The sequence below is a fragment of the Chiloscyllium plagiosum genome, unplaced genomic scaffold, assembly GCF_037043375.1.
Source record: "Chiloscyllium plagiosum isolate Xiang-an unplaced genomic scaffold, Cpla_swu_hap1 HiC_scaffold_27, whole genome shotgun sequence".
Taxonomy (NCBI): Eukaryota; Metazoa; Chordata; class Chondrichthyes; order Orectolobiformes; family Hemiscylliidae; genus Chiloscyllium; species Chiloscyllium plagiosum.
This window is the reverse complement of record NW_028270165.1, coordinates 92,052,417-92,071,637: the sequence shown is the minus strand read 5'-3', so window position 1 is coordinate 92,071,637 and position 19,221 is coordinate 92,052,417. Positions and strand designations below refer to the sequence as shown.

Genomic DNA, 19,221 nt, shown 5'->3' with positions numbered 1-19,221 from the left:
CTGGTCAGCATGGACTGAAGGGACTGTTTCTGTGCTGTACATCTGTGATTCTGGCTTGCCACTAATGTTTGTCACGTCTCTATGTTCAGTTTTTCCCTGGTGTTGGTGTTAATGCCTTGGTGTCTTATTTTGCTCCCCACATTCTGGGGATATTAACCGTTTCCTGTCTGGTTGTTCTGATCTGGACTGCTGTCCGGATCTTCGGATTTCTGGGATTGGTCAATAAACACACCTGGAAATGACTCTTTTGTCAATCACACAAACAATAGTTTATTCTTTGATACAGCCGGGTCAGTAGACTCTGATCAGCACAGAAGGATTAGATTAGATTCCCAACATGTGGAAACAGGCCCTTCGGCCCAACCAGTCCACACCTACCCTCTGAAGAGTAGCCCACCCAGACCCATCTCCCTCTAACCAATGCACCCAACATTATGGCCAATTCACCACATCTGCACATCTTTGGATTGTGGGAGGAAACCCACGCAGACATGGGGAGAATGTGCAAACTCCACGCAGCCAGCCCCCCAAGGCTGGAATTGAACCTGGGACCCTGGTGCTGTGAGGCAGCAGGGCTAACCACGGGGCCACCGATGAGTACTTCTAGTGTGCCAAAAGAATCCGCCGACTTTTTTTCAGAGTTTGGATAGAACTTATGTCCATTGTTTAGAGTCAGACATTGAGCATGATCACATAGTAACAACCAATCAGATCCTGCCATGTCCTCGCGCACATTTGACTTAGCCGAGGGCGGCACAGTGGTTAGCACTGCTGCCTCACAGCACCAGGGTCCCAGGTTCGATTCCAGCCTTGGGTGACCGTCTGTGTGGAGTTTGCACATTCTCCCCGTGTCTGCGTGGGTTTCCTCCGGGTGCTCTGGTTTCCTCCCACAGTCCAAAGATGTGCAGGTCAGGTGGATTTGTCATACTAAGTTGCCCATAGTGTTTGATACATTATTAGTCAGAGGGAAAATGGGTCTGGGTGGGTTACTCTTCGGAGGGTCAGTGTGGACTGGTTGGGCCAAAGGGCCTGTTTCCCCACTGTAGGGAATCTAATCTAATTAGATTAGATTAGATTACTTACAGTGTGGAAACAGGCCCTTCAGCCCAACAAGTCCACACCACCCCGCCGAAGCGCAACCCACCCATACCCCTACATTTACCCTTTACCTAACACGATGGGCAATTTAGCATGGCCAATTCACCTGACCTGCACATCTTTGGACTGTGGGAGGAAACCGGAGCTCCCGGAGGAAACCCACGCAGACACTGGGAGAATGTGCAAACTCCACACAGTCAGTCGTCTGAGGCGGGAATTGAACCCGGGTCTCTGGCGCTGTGAGGCAGCAGTGCTAACCACTGTGGCGTCCATCTATCATAATTTCTTGTAGACAACCTGTTTTTGGAATCGTGTTTGTTCTGTCTGGTGGTTAGGATTAAACTGTAATTTCTACGATTAATGGTTAGGTTTACATTTGTTACTTCTGCATTTGCAATTTTTTTTCACCGGATTTACACCAGTCTGTGGATCCTTATTTGTTCTGAGTCACGAGTATCTGCCTGACTCAGTTCTGACTGAGTGAGCCAAGCAGAAGCCATTTTGTCCTACCTCCCATGTTAAAGTGGAGATTTGATGCAGCCCAGGGAATCCTTTGTGGACTCAGACCTGTAAAGCCTCTCTCTTGGTTTGTCCTGGAGATCGCACTCTTTGGAAGCCTGGAATAAAAACCTCTCATCATAAAGTCCCAAAATGCAATTCAATTCTGTGTCTGTCTGTGTCTCTCCCTTTTGAACTCTCACGCCAGCAAAGATTTATTTTGTGAAAGCCCCGCTTGCAAGGGGTAGTAAGAATATGTTATAATGGACAAGATCCAACCATTAATTACAAAGCTATGGATAGTACCGAGTCTTGTTTCAGGGTCAGATTCAAAGACGATCATTCATTTCACAAGGGAACGGCTGTGAATGTTATCACTTGGGGTCCTGTTCATACAGATTCACCGATGCTGAGGAAAACGTTCTTAATTGCCTCACAGCATCTTGTTATCACTTGGTGAGCCCAGGTGTCCCTATCTTTAAGTTCTGCCCTCTTTCTGAGCTTTCCTGCCTGTTTATTTTCTAGTGCAGTAAATGTATTCAATAATTCAGCATTACATTTTAGTCTGAATGTTTAAAGACAAGTTTTAAGGCTATAGACTTTATCACCCAGATGCCCACACACTCATGCCTCCCTTTGATTGCACCACGATTACTGAAAGAGAAGGCTAATCCAAACAAATGCCCTTCAAGGTGGTCCAGCCATCAACATCCTGTAGAGCGGCACCACCATCTTCGCAGCTCATCTGGTCATATTTATCATCACCATCGACACGTGTGGGTGAGCCATCGGATCGCAAAAGGAGCATCTTCTGGGGCAAATCTATATCACTAAGGGACCTCATAAGCCGAGCAATTAAATACCTAACAATACCAATACCAACAAACAGACATAGCTAAATTGATAAGCCAGTTGTACCATCAGCCCGATCTGCAGTTTCCCCAACTGGTCCCTTCAGTCATTCAGGAGAAAGTGAGGTCTGCAGATGCTGGAGATCAGAGATGGAAATGTGTTGCTGGAAAAGCGCAGCAGGTCAGGCAGCATCTAGGGAACAGGAGAATCGACGTTTCGGGCATTAGCCCTTCTTCAGGAATGAGGAAAGTTGGTCCAGCAGGCTAAGATAAAAGATAGGGAGGAGGGACTTGGGGGAGGGGCGTCAGAAATGTGATAGGTGGAAAGAGGTCAAGGTGAGGGTGATAGGTCAGACTGGGGTGGGGGCGGAGAGGTCGGGAAGAAGATTGCAGGTTAGGAAGGCGGTGCTGAATTTGATGGATTTGACTGAGACAGGCTGGGGGGAGGGGAAATGAGGAAACTGGTGAAATCCGAGTTCATCCCTTGTGGTTGGAGGGTTCCTAGCCGGAAGATGAGGCGTTCTTCCTCCAACCGTCGTTTCGCTGTGGTCTGACGGAGGAGTCCAAAGACCTGCATATCCTTGGTGGAGTGGGAGGGGGAATTGAAATGTTGAGCTACAGGGTGGTTGGGTTGGTTGGTCCGCGTGTCCCAGAGGTGTTCCCTGAAACGCTCCGCAAGTAGGCGGCCCTCCAACCGCCACCAGGACAGAACCCCACTGGTCCTCACCTACCACCCCACTAACCTCCATGTACAGCGCATCATCCGCCGCCATTTCCGCCACCTCCAAACGGACCCCACCATCAAGGATATATTTCCCTCCCCTCCCCTATCAGCATTCCGTAAAGACCACTCCCTCCGTGACTCCCTCGTCAGATCCACACCCTCCACAAACCCAACCTCCACTCCCGGCACCTTCCCCTGCAACCGCAGGAGGTGCAAGACTTGCGCCCACACCTCCCTCCAAGGCCCCAAAGGAAACTTCCATATCCGCCACAGATTCACCTGTACCTCCACACATATCATCTATTGCATCCTTTGCACCCGATGTGGCCTCCTCTATATTGGGGAGACAGGCCGGCTACTTGCGGAGCGTTTCAGGGAACACCTCTGGGACACCCGGACCAATCAACCCAACCACCGACGCCCCTCCCCCAAGTCCCTCCTCCCTATCTTTTATCTTAGCCTGCTGGACCAACTTTCCTCATTCCTGAGGAAGGGCTAATGCCCGAAACGTCGATTCTCCTGTTCCCTCGATGCTGCCTGACCTGCTGCGCTTTTCCAGCAACACATTTCCTTCAGTCATTCAGTCAAGGAATGCCTGGATCTCTTCTTGTATCTTAGTAATATTGCCAGTGAGATCGGGAATACCCGTAGTGCATTTATCTTGGACAATGGTGCAGACCTCACCCTCCTGGGGGAGTATATAGTCTAAGGCATACCGATTCTGCATAGAGTAAAAGACACAGGTCTGATAATCCCAGTTTACTCTGTTCCAGAGCCTCTTTAGTCTTATTTCCTCGAAAGGTCAGGCCGTCAAAGAGAGAATTGCGGTTCTGTTGACTTGTCACCCCTGCCGATCCTTCCAACCCCAGGGTACTCTGGATTCCCCAGCCTATCGGGTGTCCTGTATTGTCACCCAGTCCCTTGGGATCCTTCCAGGTGGAGCAAGGTTGGCTGAGATCGACCGCTGCATCCTCCTCAGATGGAGGTTCCATCGACTTGTCCACTGGCCAGGACAAGGTACTGTTGTGGGAACATGGGCTCTGATAGTGACCTTATGAGGGACATCTTTGCCATCCAGGACAAGGAAATTGGTAGCTTTACCTTAGCTGAAGAAATAATAGTCTGGTTTGGTATATATTAGGGAGAGTTTGGCAAAATCGGTTACTGAAATGTTACAGCAGGGAGTCTGGTCAGTTCTACAGGAGTAAAGGGTTGATGTTTTGCAAGAGGAGTTGCTTGAGCGCTGTAAAAAATGGGCCAAGTGGCTCTCCCTTAGCTCTATTGTACATGGTCTTGGTGACAGTATCAGGTTCTGAAAAGAGAAAAGGCCTATAAATGCGCGAGGGAAGGGTTCCGTTCCAGGTCCATGTGCCGCATAAGGCCTGCTGTACCCCAGCCAGTGTTACACCAGCTGTTTGTATACACAGACCGGAGGTATTGGAAAGTGATATTTCTCTTCGCAGGGTCGGCAGCAGGAAGTCTGATGAATAGAATGGAATCGGGGACTGGGGACGGGGCAAGTAAGTCATCTCCTGATAGAGAGGAGTAACATACTACTGCCTCTGGTAGAGCGTTCTGTGGGCCTGTATCAATAAGTTGTTTGTGGATTGAGGAGTTTTCCCTGTCAGGCTTCCCTTTTCTCGAGTCGGCCCGTCCTGCAAAATGGGATGGTGTTCCTGGGCGTCCTTAAAATATTTACCATAATAACGGGGTTGATTATTTTTATCCGCACTAGGCTTGCTTCTACAGGTAAAATAAAAAAAAACATGGTAATGACATGGTAACTCTCACTGATTTCTACTGTCCAGATGGACCATCTGGTCTTTCTGATGTAAGAGTCCATTGCAATAATCAATCTTCATCACGTTCCACACGTCAAAGGCGTCTGGTCCGGTGCACTGGACAACATCATCTCAGCATGGGTGGTGGATAATCTCTGATCATTCCTGGTCGCATCCATACTTAGTGGCTTTCCCCATCAGGATGTTGTACGTGATCAGAAAGGTGAGGAGATAAGCGATCCCCCACAAGTCCCTCCTCTTAGTTCAAGTATCTGTAATATGATTAACATTAGAACAACAGCAAGATTCAGAAACCCAACTGGACAGGGTCCACTCCTTTTGTTGGGATTCCAGGATTCTCTCCTACTCTTCCCCCCTTTTGATTGGTGCGGTCAATAAATTGACAATGGTGCAGGTGGACCCAAGCTGAGCCCCCAGCGACTTTGACTGCTGTAGGGTGGGAAGTAAAACCTGGAAGGGGCCTCCAACGAGGATGGAGACCTTTGCCAGTCCAGTTCTTGATGAGCACCAACAAACCAGGTTCTATCCGTGACGAGGCTGAGAGGGAGGGAACATCGCTGTAGGCCGCACGCTCCTGGGAGTGAAAGGCACGCATAACACGAGTTAGAGCAAGAACATAACCAATTATTGCTTCGGTCATGCGGTGGAAGTGGACTGAGAAGGGAGTTGAATCGTTCCAAGGGGTACGGAGGGGGTGACCAGAGAGACTCTCAGCTGGACACAGTCGTGTCTTGCTCGCAGACATGGATCGCATCTGGAATAAGGGCACAGGGATTAGCATAACCAGGAGAGGCCAGACTCGGCCGTTAATTTGGCAAGTTTAGTCTTGAGCCTGGTTAAAACATTCAACAAGTCCGGCCGCCTGAGGATGAGAAGCACCATGCAGTTGCTGACAAATACAAAGCTGGGAACAGAGTTCTCCGTTAATATTACCTACAAAGTGTGGTCCATTGTCCGAGCTAATGCACGCAGGTATACTGAAGCAGGGAATCATTTCCTTAAACAAAATCTACACTACAGTCTCAGCAGTAGCGTTAGGAGGAGGGTAGGCTTCAATCCATTTCGAAAAGACATCAGCAATAAGAAAAACATATTTATAGCAACTCAACTCATTTCTACAATTCAATGAAGTCCAGATGAAGTGTCTCCAAGGGACCCTCCAGCAAGGGAGTTCTCGTAGAGATACTTGAACTAAGAGGTGGGTGATCGCCTACCACTGACCTGTTTGATCACGTACAACATCCTGATTGGGAAAGCCACTGACTGAGTATCGATGCGATCTGGAACGATCTGAGATTATCCTGATGTCATCTGGTGCATCAGAACAGACACTTTCAACGTGGAGTCGCTTGAGCAATGGCATGTGCTGCCAGAGGAAGTGGTGGGTGCTGGTACGATGACAAGTTAAAATGCTCCTGGACGGGCATCTGAATATGAAGGGTTCAGATGGGTCAGGGCCAAGTGATGGCAAATGGAACTGGAGTCATAGAGATGTACAGCACAGAAACAGACCCTTCGGTCCAACTCGTCCTTGCTGACAAGATAGCCAACCCAATTTAGTCCCAGCTGCCAGCACCCAGCCCCCATAGGGGCCAAGTGATGGCAAACGTGACTAGATTAATTTAGGATATCTGGGCAGGTTGGGCCAAAGGGTCTGTTTCTGCGCTGTCTGACTCTCATTGTCTTCAGTGGAAGCAGAAGTGTGGTTGTGAAGGCTGGACTTTCAGAGCATGTTTTGCCCTGACTGGGAGCAGAAGAGTTTGACTGAAATGTGTTGGTGTTAATGCCTTGATGTCTTATTTTGCTCCCACCTTCTCGGGGTCATTAACCATTTTGTGTCTGGTCCTTCCTCAAGAAGCTGCATTGCAGGTTCACCCTGAATGGACACTTTTTTTTGCTTCCCACAATCAGACCTGCTCACTCTCAGCAGGATCCCAGTGTTGTGAAAGATATTAATTTCAGGTGGAGTTATCCAAAATTCAGAGAGATGTCAGTCTTGATGTTTTGGGTTTTTCTGCCCCTGCAAGATCCTGAATCAGCACCTGCAGGGGATTTAGTTAGAGCGGAGTGAGAACAGGGGGGGAGAGAGAGTGGGATGGTGCTTTCAATTTTGTGGAACAACAAAAGAATATTCCACAGAAAGTAGAATTGCTTGTTCTGAATTTCTACCCTGCACTGATAGTCATGACTTTTGTAATCTCTTTTTGCAGAGTATTTGAAAATCTGAAGACTGAAGTTTCAAAATCAACAGATGAAGGGCTTATACCCGAAACATTGACTCTCCTGCTCCTCAGATGCTGCCTGACCTGCTGTGCTTTTCCAGTGCCACGTTTTTCGACTGACTGTCCAGCGTCTGCAGTCCTCACTTTGATGTCAATGTCTGACAGTCACTCAATCCATCAGGACAACAATGATTTTTGAGTGTGATTTCTATGAGAGGGATCAACGCTTTTTGGTTCCTGTTTGAGGACGTTTTCCGCATCGGTGGGACTGGACGAGAGACCCCACTGTTGCAGCGCACTGTGCGAGGAGCCTGAAACAGTTATACGGCCTGGAAAGGGGATTTCACGGCAGGGAGGGCTCTGCACGTGTTTGTGTGCAGCTGAAGCTGTGGCCATGGAGAAACCTGAGGAATCCCACCCTGTGGAGGAACCGTGGAAGTGTGGTGACTGTGGGAAAGGCTTCCGTTTCCCGTCTGCCCTGGAGACTCATCGGCGCAGTCACACCGGGGAGAGGCCATTCCCCTGCACCGACTGCGGGAAGGCCTTCAGCACATCCTCCCAACTGCTGGCCCACCAGCGGATCCACATGGGGGAGAGGCCCTTCAGCTGCCCCAAGTGCGGGAAGGCCTTGAGCACACCTTCCTCCCTGCTGATCCACCAGAGGATCCACACCGGGGAGAGGCCGTTCACCTGCTCTCAGTGTGGCAAGGGCTTCACCTGCTCCTCCAACCTGCGGAAGCACCAACGGGTCCACACGGGGGAGAGGCCCTTCAGCTGCTCTCAGTGCGGGAAAGCCTTTAGCGAATCCTCCTCCCTGCTGACCCACCAGCGGATCCACACAGGGGAGAGGCCGTTCACCTGCTCTCAATGTGGGAAGGGCTTCACCTACTCCTTCAAACTGCGGAAGCACCAGCGTATCCACAAGGGGGAGAGGCCCTTCAGCTGCTCTCAGTGCGGGAAGGCCTTCAACAGATCTTCCACCCTGCTGACCCACCAGCGTGTCCACACCGGGGAGAGGCCGTTCACCTGCTCTCAGTGTGGGAAGGGCTTCACCACCTCCTTCAACCTGCAGAGCCACCAGAGTATCCACACGGGGGATAGGCCCTTCAGCTGCCCCGAGTGCGGGAAGGGCTTCAACTGCTTCTCCCACCTCCAGACCCACCGGCGGGTCCACACGGGGGAGAGGCCCTTCAGCTGCCCTGTGTGCGGGAAGGCCTTTACCCAGGCCTCCCACCTGCTGAGGCACCAGCGGGTCCATACAGGGGAGAGGCTATTTTCCTGCTCTCAGTGCGAGAAGGGCTTCACTGACGACGACAACCTGCAGAAGCACCAGCGAGTTAACGTGCCATCACAGGGGGATTGAAGGAGTGACGGCCGAGTGCCAATATCGATTGGACTCTCAACCCGGTTCTGGGGAAACCCGGGTTCGAATCCCCCCACGACAGATGGCAGATTTGGTATTCGGTCAGAAACGATGAGACCGTTTCAGGGAGGGGATGGTGTGGGGGAGAAAGCCCCCATCTGATTCACTCTCTCCCTTGTTAGGGAAGGGAACCGCCATTGTGGGAAAGGATTCACTCAGTCGTTCCAGCTGCATCCTTTACCCGGTCTGGCCTACACGTGACTCCAGACCAACAGCAGTCTGGTTGACACTACACTGCCCCTTCCTGGCAAATGAGCGGGGAGAAACTTACTTGGAGACAGGGTATGGGTTGAAATTGCTGAGTGAGGCAATACTTTCTCCGGGTTATGGCTGTACCAAGGATCCGATTACAAAGGGACAACTTGGTGCTGGCCAATAGCAAAGACAGCGTGGTGGGAGGGGAAGTGTGGTGGCAGGGGGAGGAGGGGAGGTGTGGTGTGTGTACTTTGACCTTGAGGTGTTCAAAAAGCAGATACTTTTTCTCTGCCTTTTTGCTGGGGGGATCTGAAGCTGTAACAAAGTTGGGTTGCAATAAAGGTTACCCTGAACTTACCACCGGGCTCAGACTCTCATTGAAAGCTTTGAGCTCCAAGAGGTTTTTCATTTAAAACTGTTAATTTCGTTCAGCCTCCTGCACTAAGTTTAAAACATAGAACAAAGAACATAGAACAATACAGCGCAGAACAGGCCCTTCGGCCCTTGATGTTGCGCTGACCTGTGAACTATTCTCAGTTCGTTCCCCTACACTATCCCAAAATCAACCATGCGCTTATCTAAGGACTGTTTAAATTTCTCTCATGTGGCAGGGTTGACTACCTTAGCAGGTAGGGCATTTCACGCACTTACCACTCTCTGCATAAAGAACTTGCCTCTGACATCTGTCTTAAATCTGTCACCCCTCAATTTGTGCAGGTTGCAGGGGGACTTGGATAAACTGCAGAATTGGGCTGAGAGGTGGCAAATGGAGTTCAATGCAGCTAAATGTGAGGTGATTCACTTTGGGAAGCTGATGTCACCATCCTCGGAAAAAGTCTTTCACTGTCTCCCCTATCTAATCCTCTGATCATCTTATATATCTCTATCAAATCCCCCCTTAGCCGCCTTTTTTCCAATGAGAACAGACCCAAGTCTCTCAGCCTTTCCTCATAAGACCCTCCCTCCAGACCAGGCAACATCCTGGTAAATCTCTTCTGCACCTTTTCCAATGCTTCCCACATCCTTCCTGAAATATGGGGACCAGAACTATACACAATATTCCAAGTGTGGCTGCTCCAGCGTTTTGTATAGTTGCAGCATGATGTTGCGGTTCCGGAACTCAATCCCTCTACGAATGAAACCTCACACCCCGTATGCCTTCTTCACAGCACTATCCACCTGAGTGGCAACTTTCAGGGATCTATGCACATGGACTCCAAGATCACTGCCTTCCTGTTATTCTTCCCAAAGTGAATCACCTCACATTTAGCTGCATTGAACTCCATTTGCCACCTCTCAGTCCAATTCTGCAGTTTATCCAAGTCCCCCTGCAACCTATAACATTCTTCCAAACTGTCCACTACTCCACCGACTTTAGTGTCGTCTGCAAATTTACTAATCCATCCACTTATGCCTGTGTTTAAGCCATTTAAAAAAACGACAAACCGCAGTAGTCCCAAAACAGATCCTTGTGGCACACCACTAGTAACCGGACTCCAGGCTGAATATTTTCCATAAACCACCACTCGCTAACTTCTTTCAGAAAGCCCAGTTTGTAATCCAAACTGCTAAATCACCCTCAATCCTATGCCTCTGCATTTACTCCAACAGCATACCATGTGGAACTTTATCAAAGGCTTTACAGAGGTCCATGTACACCACGTCAACTGACCTACCTTCATCTACATGCTTGGTCACTTTCTCAAAAAACCCAATGAGGTTTGTGAGAGACGATCTGCCCTTGATGAAACCATGTTGACTATCTGAAATCAAATTGTTGCTTGCTAGATGATTATAAATCCTATCTCTAATATTCCTTTCCAAAAGCTTTCCTTCAACAGAAGTAAGGCTCACTGGTCTATAATTACCTGGGTCATCTCTGCTGCCCTTCTTGAACAAGGGCACAACATTTGCAATCCTCCACTCTGGTACTAAACCTGTAGACAATGACGATTCAAATATCAAAGCCAAAGGCTCTGCTATCTCCTCCCTTGCTTCCCAGAGAATCCTTGAATAAATCTCATCCGGTCCAGGGTACTTGTCTACTTTCACTCCTTCTAGAATTGATAACACCTGTGTGCAACTAACCTCGATCCTTTCGAGTCTAATATCTCGTACCTCATTCTTCTCCTCGACAATATTCTCCTTTTCCTGAGTGAAGACCGATGAGAGATATTCATTAACACCTCTCCAATCTCCACAGGGCCCACACTCAACTTCCCACTTCTGTCTTTGACTGGCCCTACTCCTACCCTAATCATCCTTTTATTCCTCACAAACCTATAGAAAGCTTTAGGGTTTTCCTTTATGTGTTAAAGACTGCTCATGTCCTCTCATTGCTCTTAACTCTGTTTAAATCCTTCCTAGCTGATCTGTAACTCTCCATCGCCTCATCTGAACCAACTTGCCTCATCAACACATTAGCCTCCTCCTTCTTTGTAACAAGAGATGCAATTTCTCTTGTAAACCACGGTTCCCTTACCTTATCACTTCCTCCCTGCCTGACAGGGACATACCTATCAAGGACACACAATATCTTTTCCTTAAACCAGCTCCACACTTCAATTGTTCCCATCCCCTGCATTTTGCTACCCTATTCTATGCATCCTAAGTCTTGCCTAATTGCATTTTAATTGCCCTTGCCCCATCGATAGCTCTTGACCTGTGGCATGTTCCTATCTCTTTACATCGCTAAATGAAACCGAACTGAATTATGGTCACTCTCTCCAAAGTGTTCACCTTCCACTAAATCAAACACCTGGCCTGGTTCATTACCAAGCACCAGATCCAGAGTGACCACCCCTCTTGTCGGCCCTTCGACATACTGTGTCAGAAAACTCTCCTGCACACACTGGGCAAAAACTGATCCATCCGACGTACTAGAGTGAAAGCATTTCCAGTCAATGTTGGGGAAGTTAAAGTCCCCCATAATGACCACCCTGTTTCTTTCACTCCTACCTAGAATAATTTTGCAAATCCTCTCTTCTAACTCCCTGGAACTCTGCGGAGGCCTATAAAAAAACTCCAAGCAATGTGACCTCTCCTCTCCAGTTTCTAACCTCAGCCCACATTACCTCAGTAGATGAGTCCTCATCAAAAGTTCTGTCAGCCACCGTTATACTATCCTTGACTAACAAGTCCACGCCTCTCCCTGTTTTACCGCCTTGGCTGTTCTTAATGAAAGATCAAAACCCTGGAACCTGCAACATCCATTCCTCACCCTGCTCTCTCCATGTCTCTGAAATGGCCACAATATCCAAGTCCCAGGTACCTATCCGTGTTGCAAGCTCCCCTACCTTATTGTGGATACTCTGGCGTTGAAATAGACACACTTCAAACCACTTCGCTGTCTGCCAGCACATTCCTGTGACCCTGAAATCCTGTCCCTGTCCTTCCTACTCTCATCCTCCTGTGCAATACAGCTCCGCCCCCCGGTTCCCATCTCCCGCTGAGCTAGTTTAAACCCACTCGAATAGCACCACCAGGTGAGGGGGTGTAGTGGGGGCAAGGGAAGGGGAACATTATACAAACGGTCGCAGAATTCTTGTAGCCTGTCGCATAGTTAAGGCTTAGACTTTAATGAATATAGAGGGTCTTTTAAAGAAAATAGTTTTAAGCTGGGAAATAACTTTAAAGTGTTGTAGTTGACCATAAAAAGAAGCAACAGGGGCATTTCACAATAAAGTTTATAGTATGATAAGAGAAACTGGATAAAAGAACAAGCTGTAACAAAGAATGCAGACAAGGACAGCAGGATGGCCAGATAAGAAAATAACTGACAAGTGAGGTAATCGGCTTATGATAGGATGGGAAAAGGGAGGCGTGATCCTGCAACTTGTAAACTGAATAAGAAAGCTAACAGGCTCTGTTTAGGCGCGCATTTCTGCTTGATTGCAGAAGTGTCCGATACTTGCAAGACTATAATAAATTGTTCTTGTTTCGAAGGCTTTGTCTCATGCTGATTGATTTGTGAGTGAGTTCTGTTTCTCACATTTCTACCTATGTTGTTGGTACCTTCATGGACCATGACTTGGGGTTGGAAACCCTCTCCCTTCAGGACCCCAAAGATACGATCTGAGACTTCACGCACCCTGGCACCTGGGAGGCAACACACTAACCGCGAGTCTTGTTCATTCCCAACAAGCCTTCTATCTGACCCTCTAACTATTGAGTCCCCAAAGATGAACACTCTTCTCGTTTCCTTCCTTCCCTTCTGGTGCAACAGGGACAGTTCTGTGCCAGAGACCTGGGCCCCAGTGCATACCCCTGGTAGGTCGTTTTCCCCCCTCAACAGTACCCACTGACTGATACAGCAAGAAGGAAATACAAATAAGTCGTCCCTCCTCTCCCAGGAACCTCTGCTGTCTGACTTCAAATTTAAAACCTCAAATCAGTGACTCCCCACTCCTGGGATGCAGCTGCTGCTGAAAAACAGAAAATTTCATGTTTTTTTTGTGGTTAGCACTGCTGCCTCACAGCGCCAGAGCCCCGGGTTCAATTAGCCCCCCCAATGTCTGCGCGGGTATCCTCCCACTGTCTAAAGACGTGCGTGTTAGGGTGAATTGGCCAAGCTAAATTGCCCCGTAGTGTTAGGTGACGGGGAATGGGGCTGGGTGTTTTGCTCTTCGGCGGTTTGGTGTGGACTTGTTGGGCCGAAGGGCCTGTTTCCACACTGTAGGGAATCTGATCTAAAGTTCTGGAATTTATATATTGATGAACTAAAACCTGCAACCCCTTCCAAAAGATGAAAGACTCAACAGCGGTCCAGGTTTGTTCCAAATATTGCATCGGTTGCATGACACTGTGATGTTTTGCTATTAATTCTATGTCTTATGATCCTGTAGCACAGCGACACGCAGAAGGAGCAGCGCTGCAGAAGCTAGTGCTTCCAAATACACCTGGGTGGGCGGGGTTTAGCGGGAGGGCAGGCTTTGGGGCAGGGCGTGTCTCGTGAGAGGGTCGCGCGCTAATTGGCGAGGCTCAGCGGGCGGTGCAGCCCGTCTCGCCTGGAGGCACACGGCTTTGTGGGAGTTTGCGCGGGGACCACGGTGAATGCGTGGGGTTTGGTGCGCGAGGGGGATGGAGGTTTGTATCCCAGAGGCGGGGCTTTGTCCCGAATGGGCGTTGTTTATGAGCTGCGTTCGGAACGGACGGGATTTACGTGTCGCCTTGGCCGAGGAGGGGGCGTGGCTATCCCGAAACCGGAAGTGTGCCCACGGCCTGTTTCCTCCGCTGGAGCCTTGGCTGCAGCAAGTAAGGTCAAGCTTTATCAATATTTCCATTTACAGAGTTTGTATTTAATCACCAGTAATGGCTACTCAATATCATCAGAAAGTCCCAAAATGCAATTCATTTCAATCCAGTGCAGATATACACTGAGAGTTAATTTTCTACGGGATTCAACAGCCTCAGCACTAAAATGGTCTCACAAGGGAACGGCTGTGAATGTTATCACTTTGGGTCCTGTTCACACAGATTCACCGATGCTGAGGCAAACGTTCATAATTGCCTTACAGCATCCTGTTCTCACTTGGTGAGCCCAGGTGTCCCTATCTTTAAGTTCTCTCCTCTTTCTGAGCCTTCCTGCCTGTTTATTTTCTAGTGCAGGAAATGTGTTGCTGGAAAAGCGCAGCAGGTCAGGCAGCATCCAGGGAACAGGAGAATCGACGTTTCGGGCATAAGCCCTTCTTCAGGAACCCCTGCCCGAAACGTCGATTCTCCTGTTCCCTGGATGCTGCCTGACCTGCTGCGCTTTTCCAGCAACACATTTTCAGCTCTGATCTCCAGCATCTGCAGACCTCACTTTCTCCTCAAATATTTTCTAGTGCAGTAAATGTATTTAATAATTCAGCATTACATTTTAGTCTGAATGTTTAAAGACAAGTTTTAAGGCTATAGACTTTATCACCCAGATGCCCACACCCTCATTCCTCCCTTTGATTGCACCACGATCACTGAAAGAGAAGGCTACTCCAAACGAATGCCCTTCAAGGTGGTCCAGCCATCAACATCCTGTAGAGCGGCACCACCATCTTCGCAGCTCATCTGGTCATATTTATCATCGCCATCGACACGTGTGGGTGAGCCATCGGATCGCAAAAGGAGCATCTTCTGGGGTAAATCTATGTCATTAAGGGACCTCATAAGCCTAGCAATTAAATACCTAACAAAACCAATACCAACAAACAGCCATAGCTAAATTGATAAGCCAATTGTACCATCAGCCCGATCTGCAGTTTCCCTAACTGGTCCCTTCAGTCATTCTGTCAAGGAATGCCTGGATCTCTTCTTGTATCTTAGTAATATTGCCAGTCAGATCGGGAATGCCCATAGTGCATTTATCTTGGACAATGGTGCAGATTCCCTGTTCAAAAAAGGGAATAGGGATAACCCCGGGAATTACAGGCCTGTTAGTCTTACTTCTGTTGTAGGCAAAGTAATGGAAAGGGTACTGAGGGATAGGATTTATGAGTATCTGGAAAGACACTGCTTGATTAGGGACAGCCAGCACGGATTTGTGAAGGGTAGGTCTTGCCTTACAAGTCTTATTGAATTCTTCGAGGAGGTGACCAAGCATGTGGATGAGGGTAGAGCAGTGGATGTAGTGTACATGGATTTTAGTAAGGCATTTGATAAGGTTCCCCATGGTAGGCTTATGCGGAAAGTCAGGAGGCATGGGATAGAGGAAAATTTGGCCAATTGGATAGAAAACTGGCTAACCGGTCGAAGGCAGAGAGTGGTGGTAGATGGTAAATATTCAGCCTGGAGCCCAGTTACAAGTGGAGTTCCGCAGGGATCAGTTCTGGGTCCTCTGCTGTTTGTAATTTTTATTAATGACTTAGATGAGGGAGTCGAAGGGTGGGTCAGTAAATTTGCAGATGATACGAAGATAGGTGGAGTTGTGGACAGTGAGGAGGACTGTTGTCGGCTGCAGAGGGACTTAGATATGATGCAGAGCTGGGCTGAGGAGTGGCAGATGGAGTTCAACCCTGCCAAGTGTGAGGTTGTCCATTTTGGAAGAACAAATAAGAATGCGGAATACAGGGTTAATGGTAGGGTTCTTAGTCAGGTGGAGGAACAGAGGGATCTTGGGGTCTATGTACATAGATCTTTGAAGGTTGCCACTCAGGTGGATAGAGTTTGTAAGAAGGCCTATGGAGTATTATCGTTCATTAGCAGAGGGATTGAATTCAAGAGTCGTGAAGTGATGTTGCAGCTGTACAGGACTTTGGTTAGGCCACAGTTGGAGTACTGTGTGCAGTTCTGGTCGCCTCACTTTAGGAAAGATGTGGAAGCTTTGGAGAGGGTGCAGAGAAGATTTACCAGGATGTTGCCTGGAATGGAGAGGAAGTCGTACGAGGATAGGTTGAGAGTTCTCGGCTTTTTCTCGTTGGACCGGCGAAGGATGAGGGGTGACTTGATAGAGGTTTATAAGATGATCAGAGGAATAGATAGAGTAGACAGTCAGAAACTTTTTCCCCGGGTACAACAGAGTGTTACAAGGGGACATAAATTTAAGGTGAAGGGTGGAAGGTATAGGGGAGATGTCAGGGGTGGGTTCTTTACCCAGAGAGTGGTGGGGGCATGGAATGCGCTGCCCGTGGGAGTGGTAGAGTCGGAATCATTGGCGACCTTTAAGCGGCATTTGGATAGGTACATGGATGGGTACTTAATCTAGGTTAGAAGTTCGGCACAACATCGTGGGCCGAAGGGCCTGTTCTGTGCTGTATTGTTCTATGTTCTATGTTCTAGATCTCACCCTCCTGGGGGAGTATATAGTCTAAAGCATACCGATTCTGCACAGAGTAAAGACACATGTCTGATAATCCCAGTTTACTCTGTTCCAGAGCCTCTTTAGTCTTATTTCCTCGAAAGGTCAGGCCGCAAAAGAGGGAATTGTGGTTCTGTTGACTTGTCACCCCTGCCAATCCTTCCAACCTCAGGGTACTCTGGATTCCCCAGCCTATCGGGTGTCCTGTATTGTCACCCAGTCCCTTGGGATCCTTCCAGTTGGAGCAAGGTTGGCTGAGACCGACCGCTGCATCCTCCTCAGATGGAGGTTCCATCGACTTGTCCACTGGCCAGGACAAGGTACTGTTGTGGGAACAAGGGCTCCGATAGTGACCTTATGAGGGACATCTTTGCCATCAAGGACAAGGAAATTGGTAGCTTTACCTTAGCTGAAGAAATAATAGACTGGTTTGGTGTATATTACAGAGAGTTTGTCAATATAGATTACTGAAATGTTACAGCAGGGAGTCTTGACAGGTCTACAGGAGTAAAGGGTCGACGTTTTGCAAGAGGAGTTGCTTGAGCTCTGTAAAAAATGGGCCAAGTGACTCGAGCACTCGCACTGTATGGGAGACAATGGTCCTCAGAATGCTGTTCCCATTGGGCTCTCCCTTAGCTCTATTGTACATGGTCTTGGTGACAGTATCAGGTTCTGAAAAGAGAAAAGGCCTATAAATGTGTAAGGGAAGGGTTCCGTTCCAGGTCCATGTGCCGCATAAGGCCTGCTGTACCCCAGCCAGTGTTACACCAGCTGTTTGTATACACAGACCGGAGGTATTGGAAAGTGATATTTCTCTTCGCAGGGTCGGCAGCAGGAAGTCTGATGAATAGAATGGAATCCGGGACTGGGGACGGGGCAAGTAAGTCATCTCCCGATACAGAGGAGTAACATACTACTGCCTCTGGAGTGAAGAGCGTTCTGTGGGCCTGTATCAATAAGTTGTTTGTGGATTGAGGAGTTTCCCCTATCAGGCTTCCCTTTTCTCGAGTCGGCCTTCCTGCAAAAAGGGATGGTGTTCCTAGGCGTCCTTAAAATATTTACCATAATAACGCAGTTGAGCATTTTTATCCTCACTAGGCTTGCGTCTGCAGGTAAAATAAAAAAAAACAAGGTAACGACATGGTAACTCCCACTGATTTCTACTGTCCAGATGGACCATCTGGTCTTTCTGATGTAAGAGTCCATTGCAATAATCAATCTTCATCACGTTCCACACGTCAAAGGTGTCTGGTCCGGTGCACTGGATGACATCTCCTCAGCATGGGTGGTGGATAATCTCTGATCATTCCTGGTCGCATCCATACTTAGTGGCTTTCCCCATCAGGATGTTGTACGTGATCAGAAAGGTGAGGAGATAAGCGATCCCCGACATGTCCGTCCTCTTAGTTCAAGTATCTGTAATAAGATTAACATTAGAACAACAGCAAGATTCAAAAACCCAACTGGACAGGGTCCACTCCTTTTGTTGGGATTCCAGGATTCTCTCCTCCTCTTCCCCCCTTTTGATTGGTGCGGTCAATAAATTTACAATGGTGCAGGTGGACCCAAGCTGAGCGCCCAGCGACTGTGACCGCTGTAGGGGTGGGAAGTAAAACCTGGAAGGGGCCATCCCTACAAGGATGGAGACCTTTGCCAGTCCAGTTCTTGACGAGCACCAACGAACCAGGCTCTACCCGTGACGAGGCTGAAAGGGAGGGAACATCGCTTTAGGCCGCACGCTCCTGGGAGTGAAAGGCACGCATAACACTAGTTAGAGCAAGAACATAACCAATCATTGCTTCGGTCATGTGGTGGAAGTGGACTGAGAAGGGAGCCGAATCGTTCCAAGGGGTACGGAGTGGGTGATCAGAGAGACACTCAGCTGGAGACAGTCGTGTCTTGCTCGCAGACATGGATCGCATGGAATAAGGCCACAGGGATTAGCATAACCAGGAGAGGCGAGACTCTGCCATCAATTTGGCAAGTTTAGTCTTGAGTCTGGTTAAAACATTGAATAAGGCCGGCCACCTGAGGATGATAAGCACCATGCAGTTGCCGACAAATACAAAGCTGGGAACAGAGTTCTCCGTTAATATTACCTACAAAGTGTGGACCATTGTCCGAGCTAATGCACGCAGGTATACTGAAGTAGGGAATTATTTCCTTAAACAAAATCTACACCACAGTCTCAGCAGTCGCGTTAGGAGGAGGGTAGGCTTCAATCCACTTAGAAAAGACATCAGCAATAAGAAAAACATATTTATAGCAACTCAACTGATTTCTCCAACTCAATGAAGTCCAGTTGAAGTGTCTCCAAGGGACCCTCCAGCAAGGGAGTTCTCGTAGAGATACTTGAACTAAGAGGTGGGGGATCGCCTACCCACTGACCTGTTTGATCACGTACAACATCCTGATCGGGAAAGCAACTGACTGAGTATCGATGCGATCTGGAATGATCTGAGATTATCCTGGTGTCATTTGGTGCACCAGACCAGACAGTTTCAATGTGGAGTCGCTTGAGTGATGGCGTGAGCTGCCAGACGAAGTGGTGGGTGCTGGTATGATGGCAAGTTAAAATGCTCCTGGACAGGCATCTGAATATGAAGGGTTCAGATGGGTCGAGGTCAAGTGATAGTA

General features: G+C 48.5%; 3 protein-coding genes across 4 annotated transcripts in view; all 3 read left to right on the top strand.

The window, feature by feature from the left end:
- LOC148145021 (uncharacterized) overlaps positions 1-8,691 on the top strand; it is a 159,582-nt gene extending 150,891 nt beyond the window's left edge. Inside the window, exon 3 of the mRNA XM_087975593.1 lies at positions 7,184-8,691. Within this exon, the coding sequence (XP_087831719.1) occupies positions 7,590-8,558 (969 nt within the window). The 5' untranslated portion in view covers positions 7,184-7,589 and the 3' untranslated portion in view covers positions 8,559-8,691. The remainder of the gene's footprint in view (positions 1-7,183) is intronic.
- LOC148145018 (uncharacterized) overlaps positions 1-19,221 on the top strand; it is a 268,501-nt gene that overhangs the window by 150,903 nt on the left and 98,377 nt on the right. Inside the window, exon 1 of one of the 2 annotated variants that reach the window (XM_087975571.1) lies at positions 14,049-14,066. The exons of the other annotated variant lie outside the window; for it this stretch is intronic. The gene's annotated coding sequence lies outside the window, so the exon portion shown is untranslated. Of the gene's footprint in view, positions 1-14,048; positions 14,067-19,221 lie in introns of those variants that run through there. 2 annotated transcript variants of the gene reach the window in all.
- The window catches only part of LOC148145020 (uncharacterized), a 76,068-nt gene that overhangs the window by 55,708 nt on the left and 1,139 nt on the right, over positions 1-19,221 (top strand). The window lies entirely within an intron of this gene.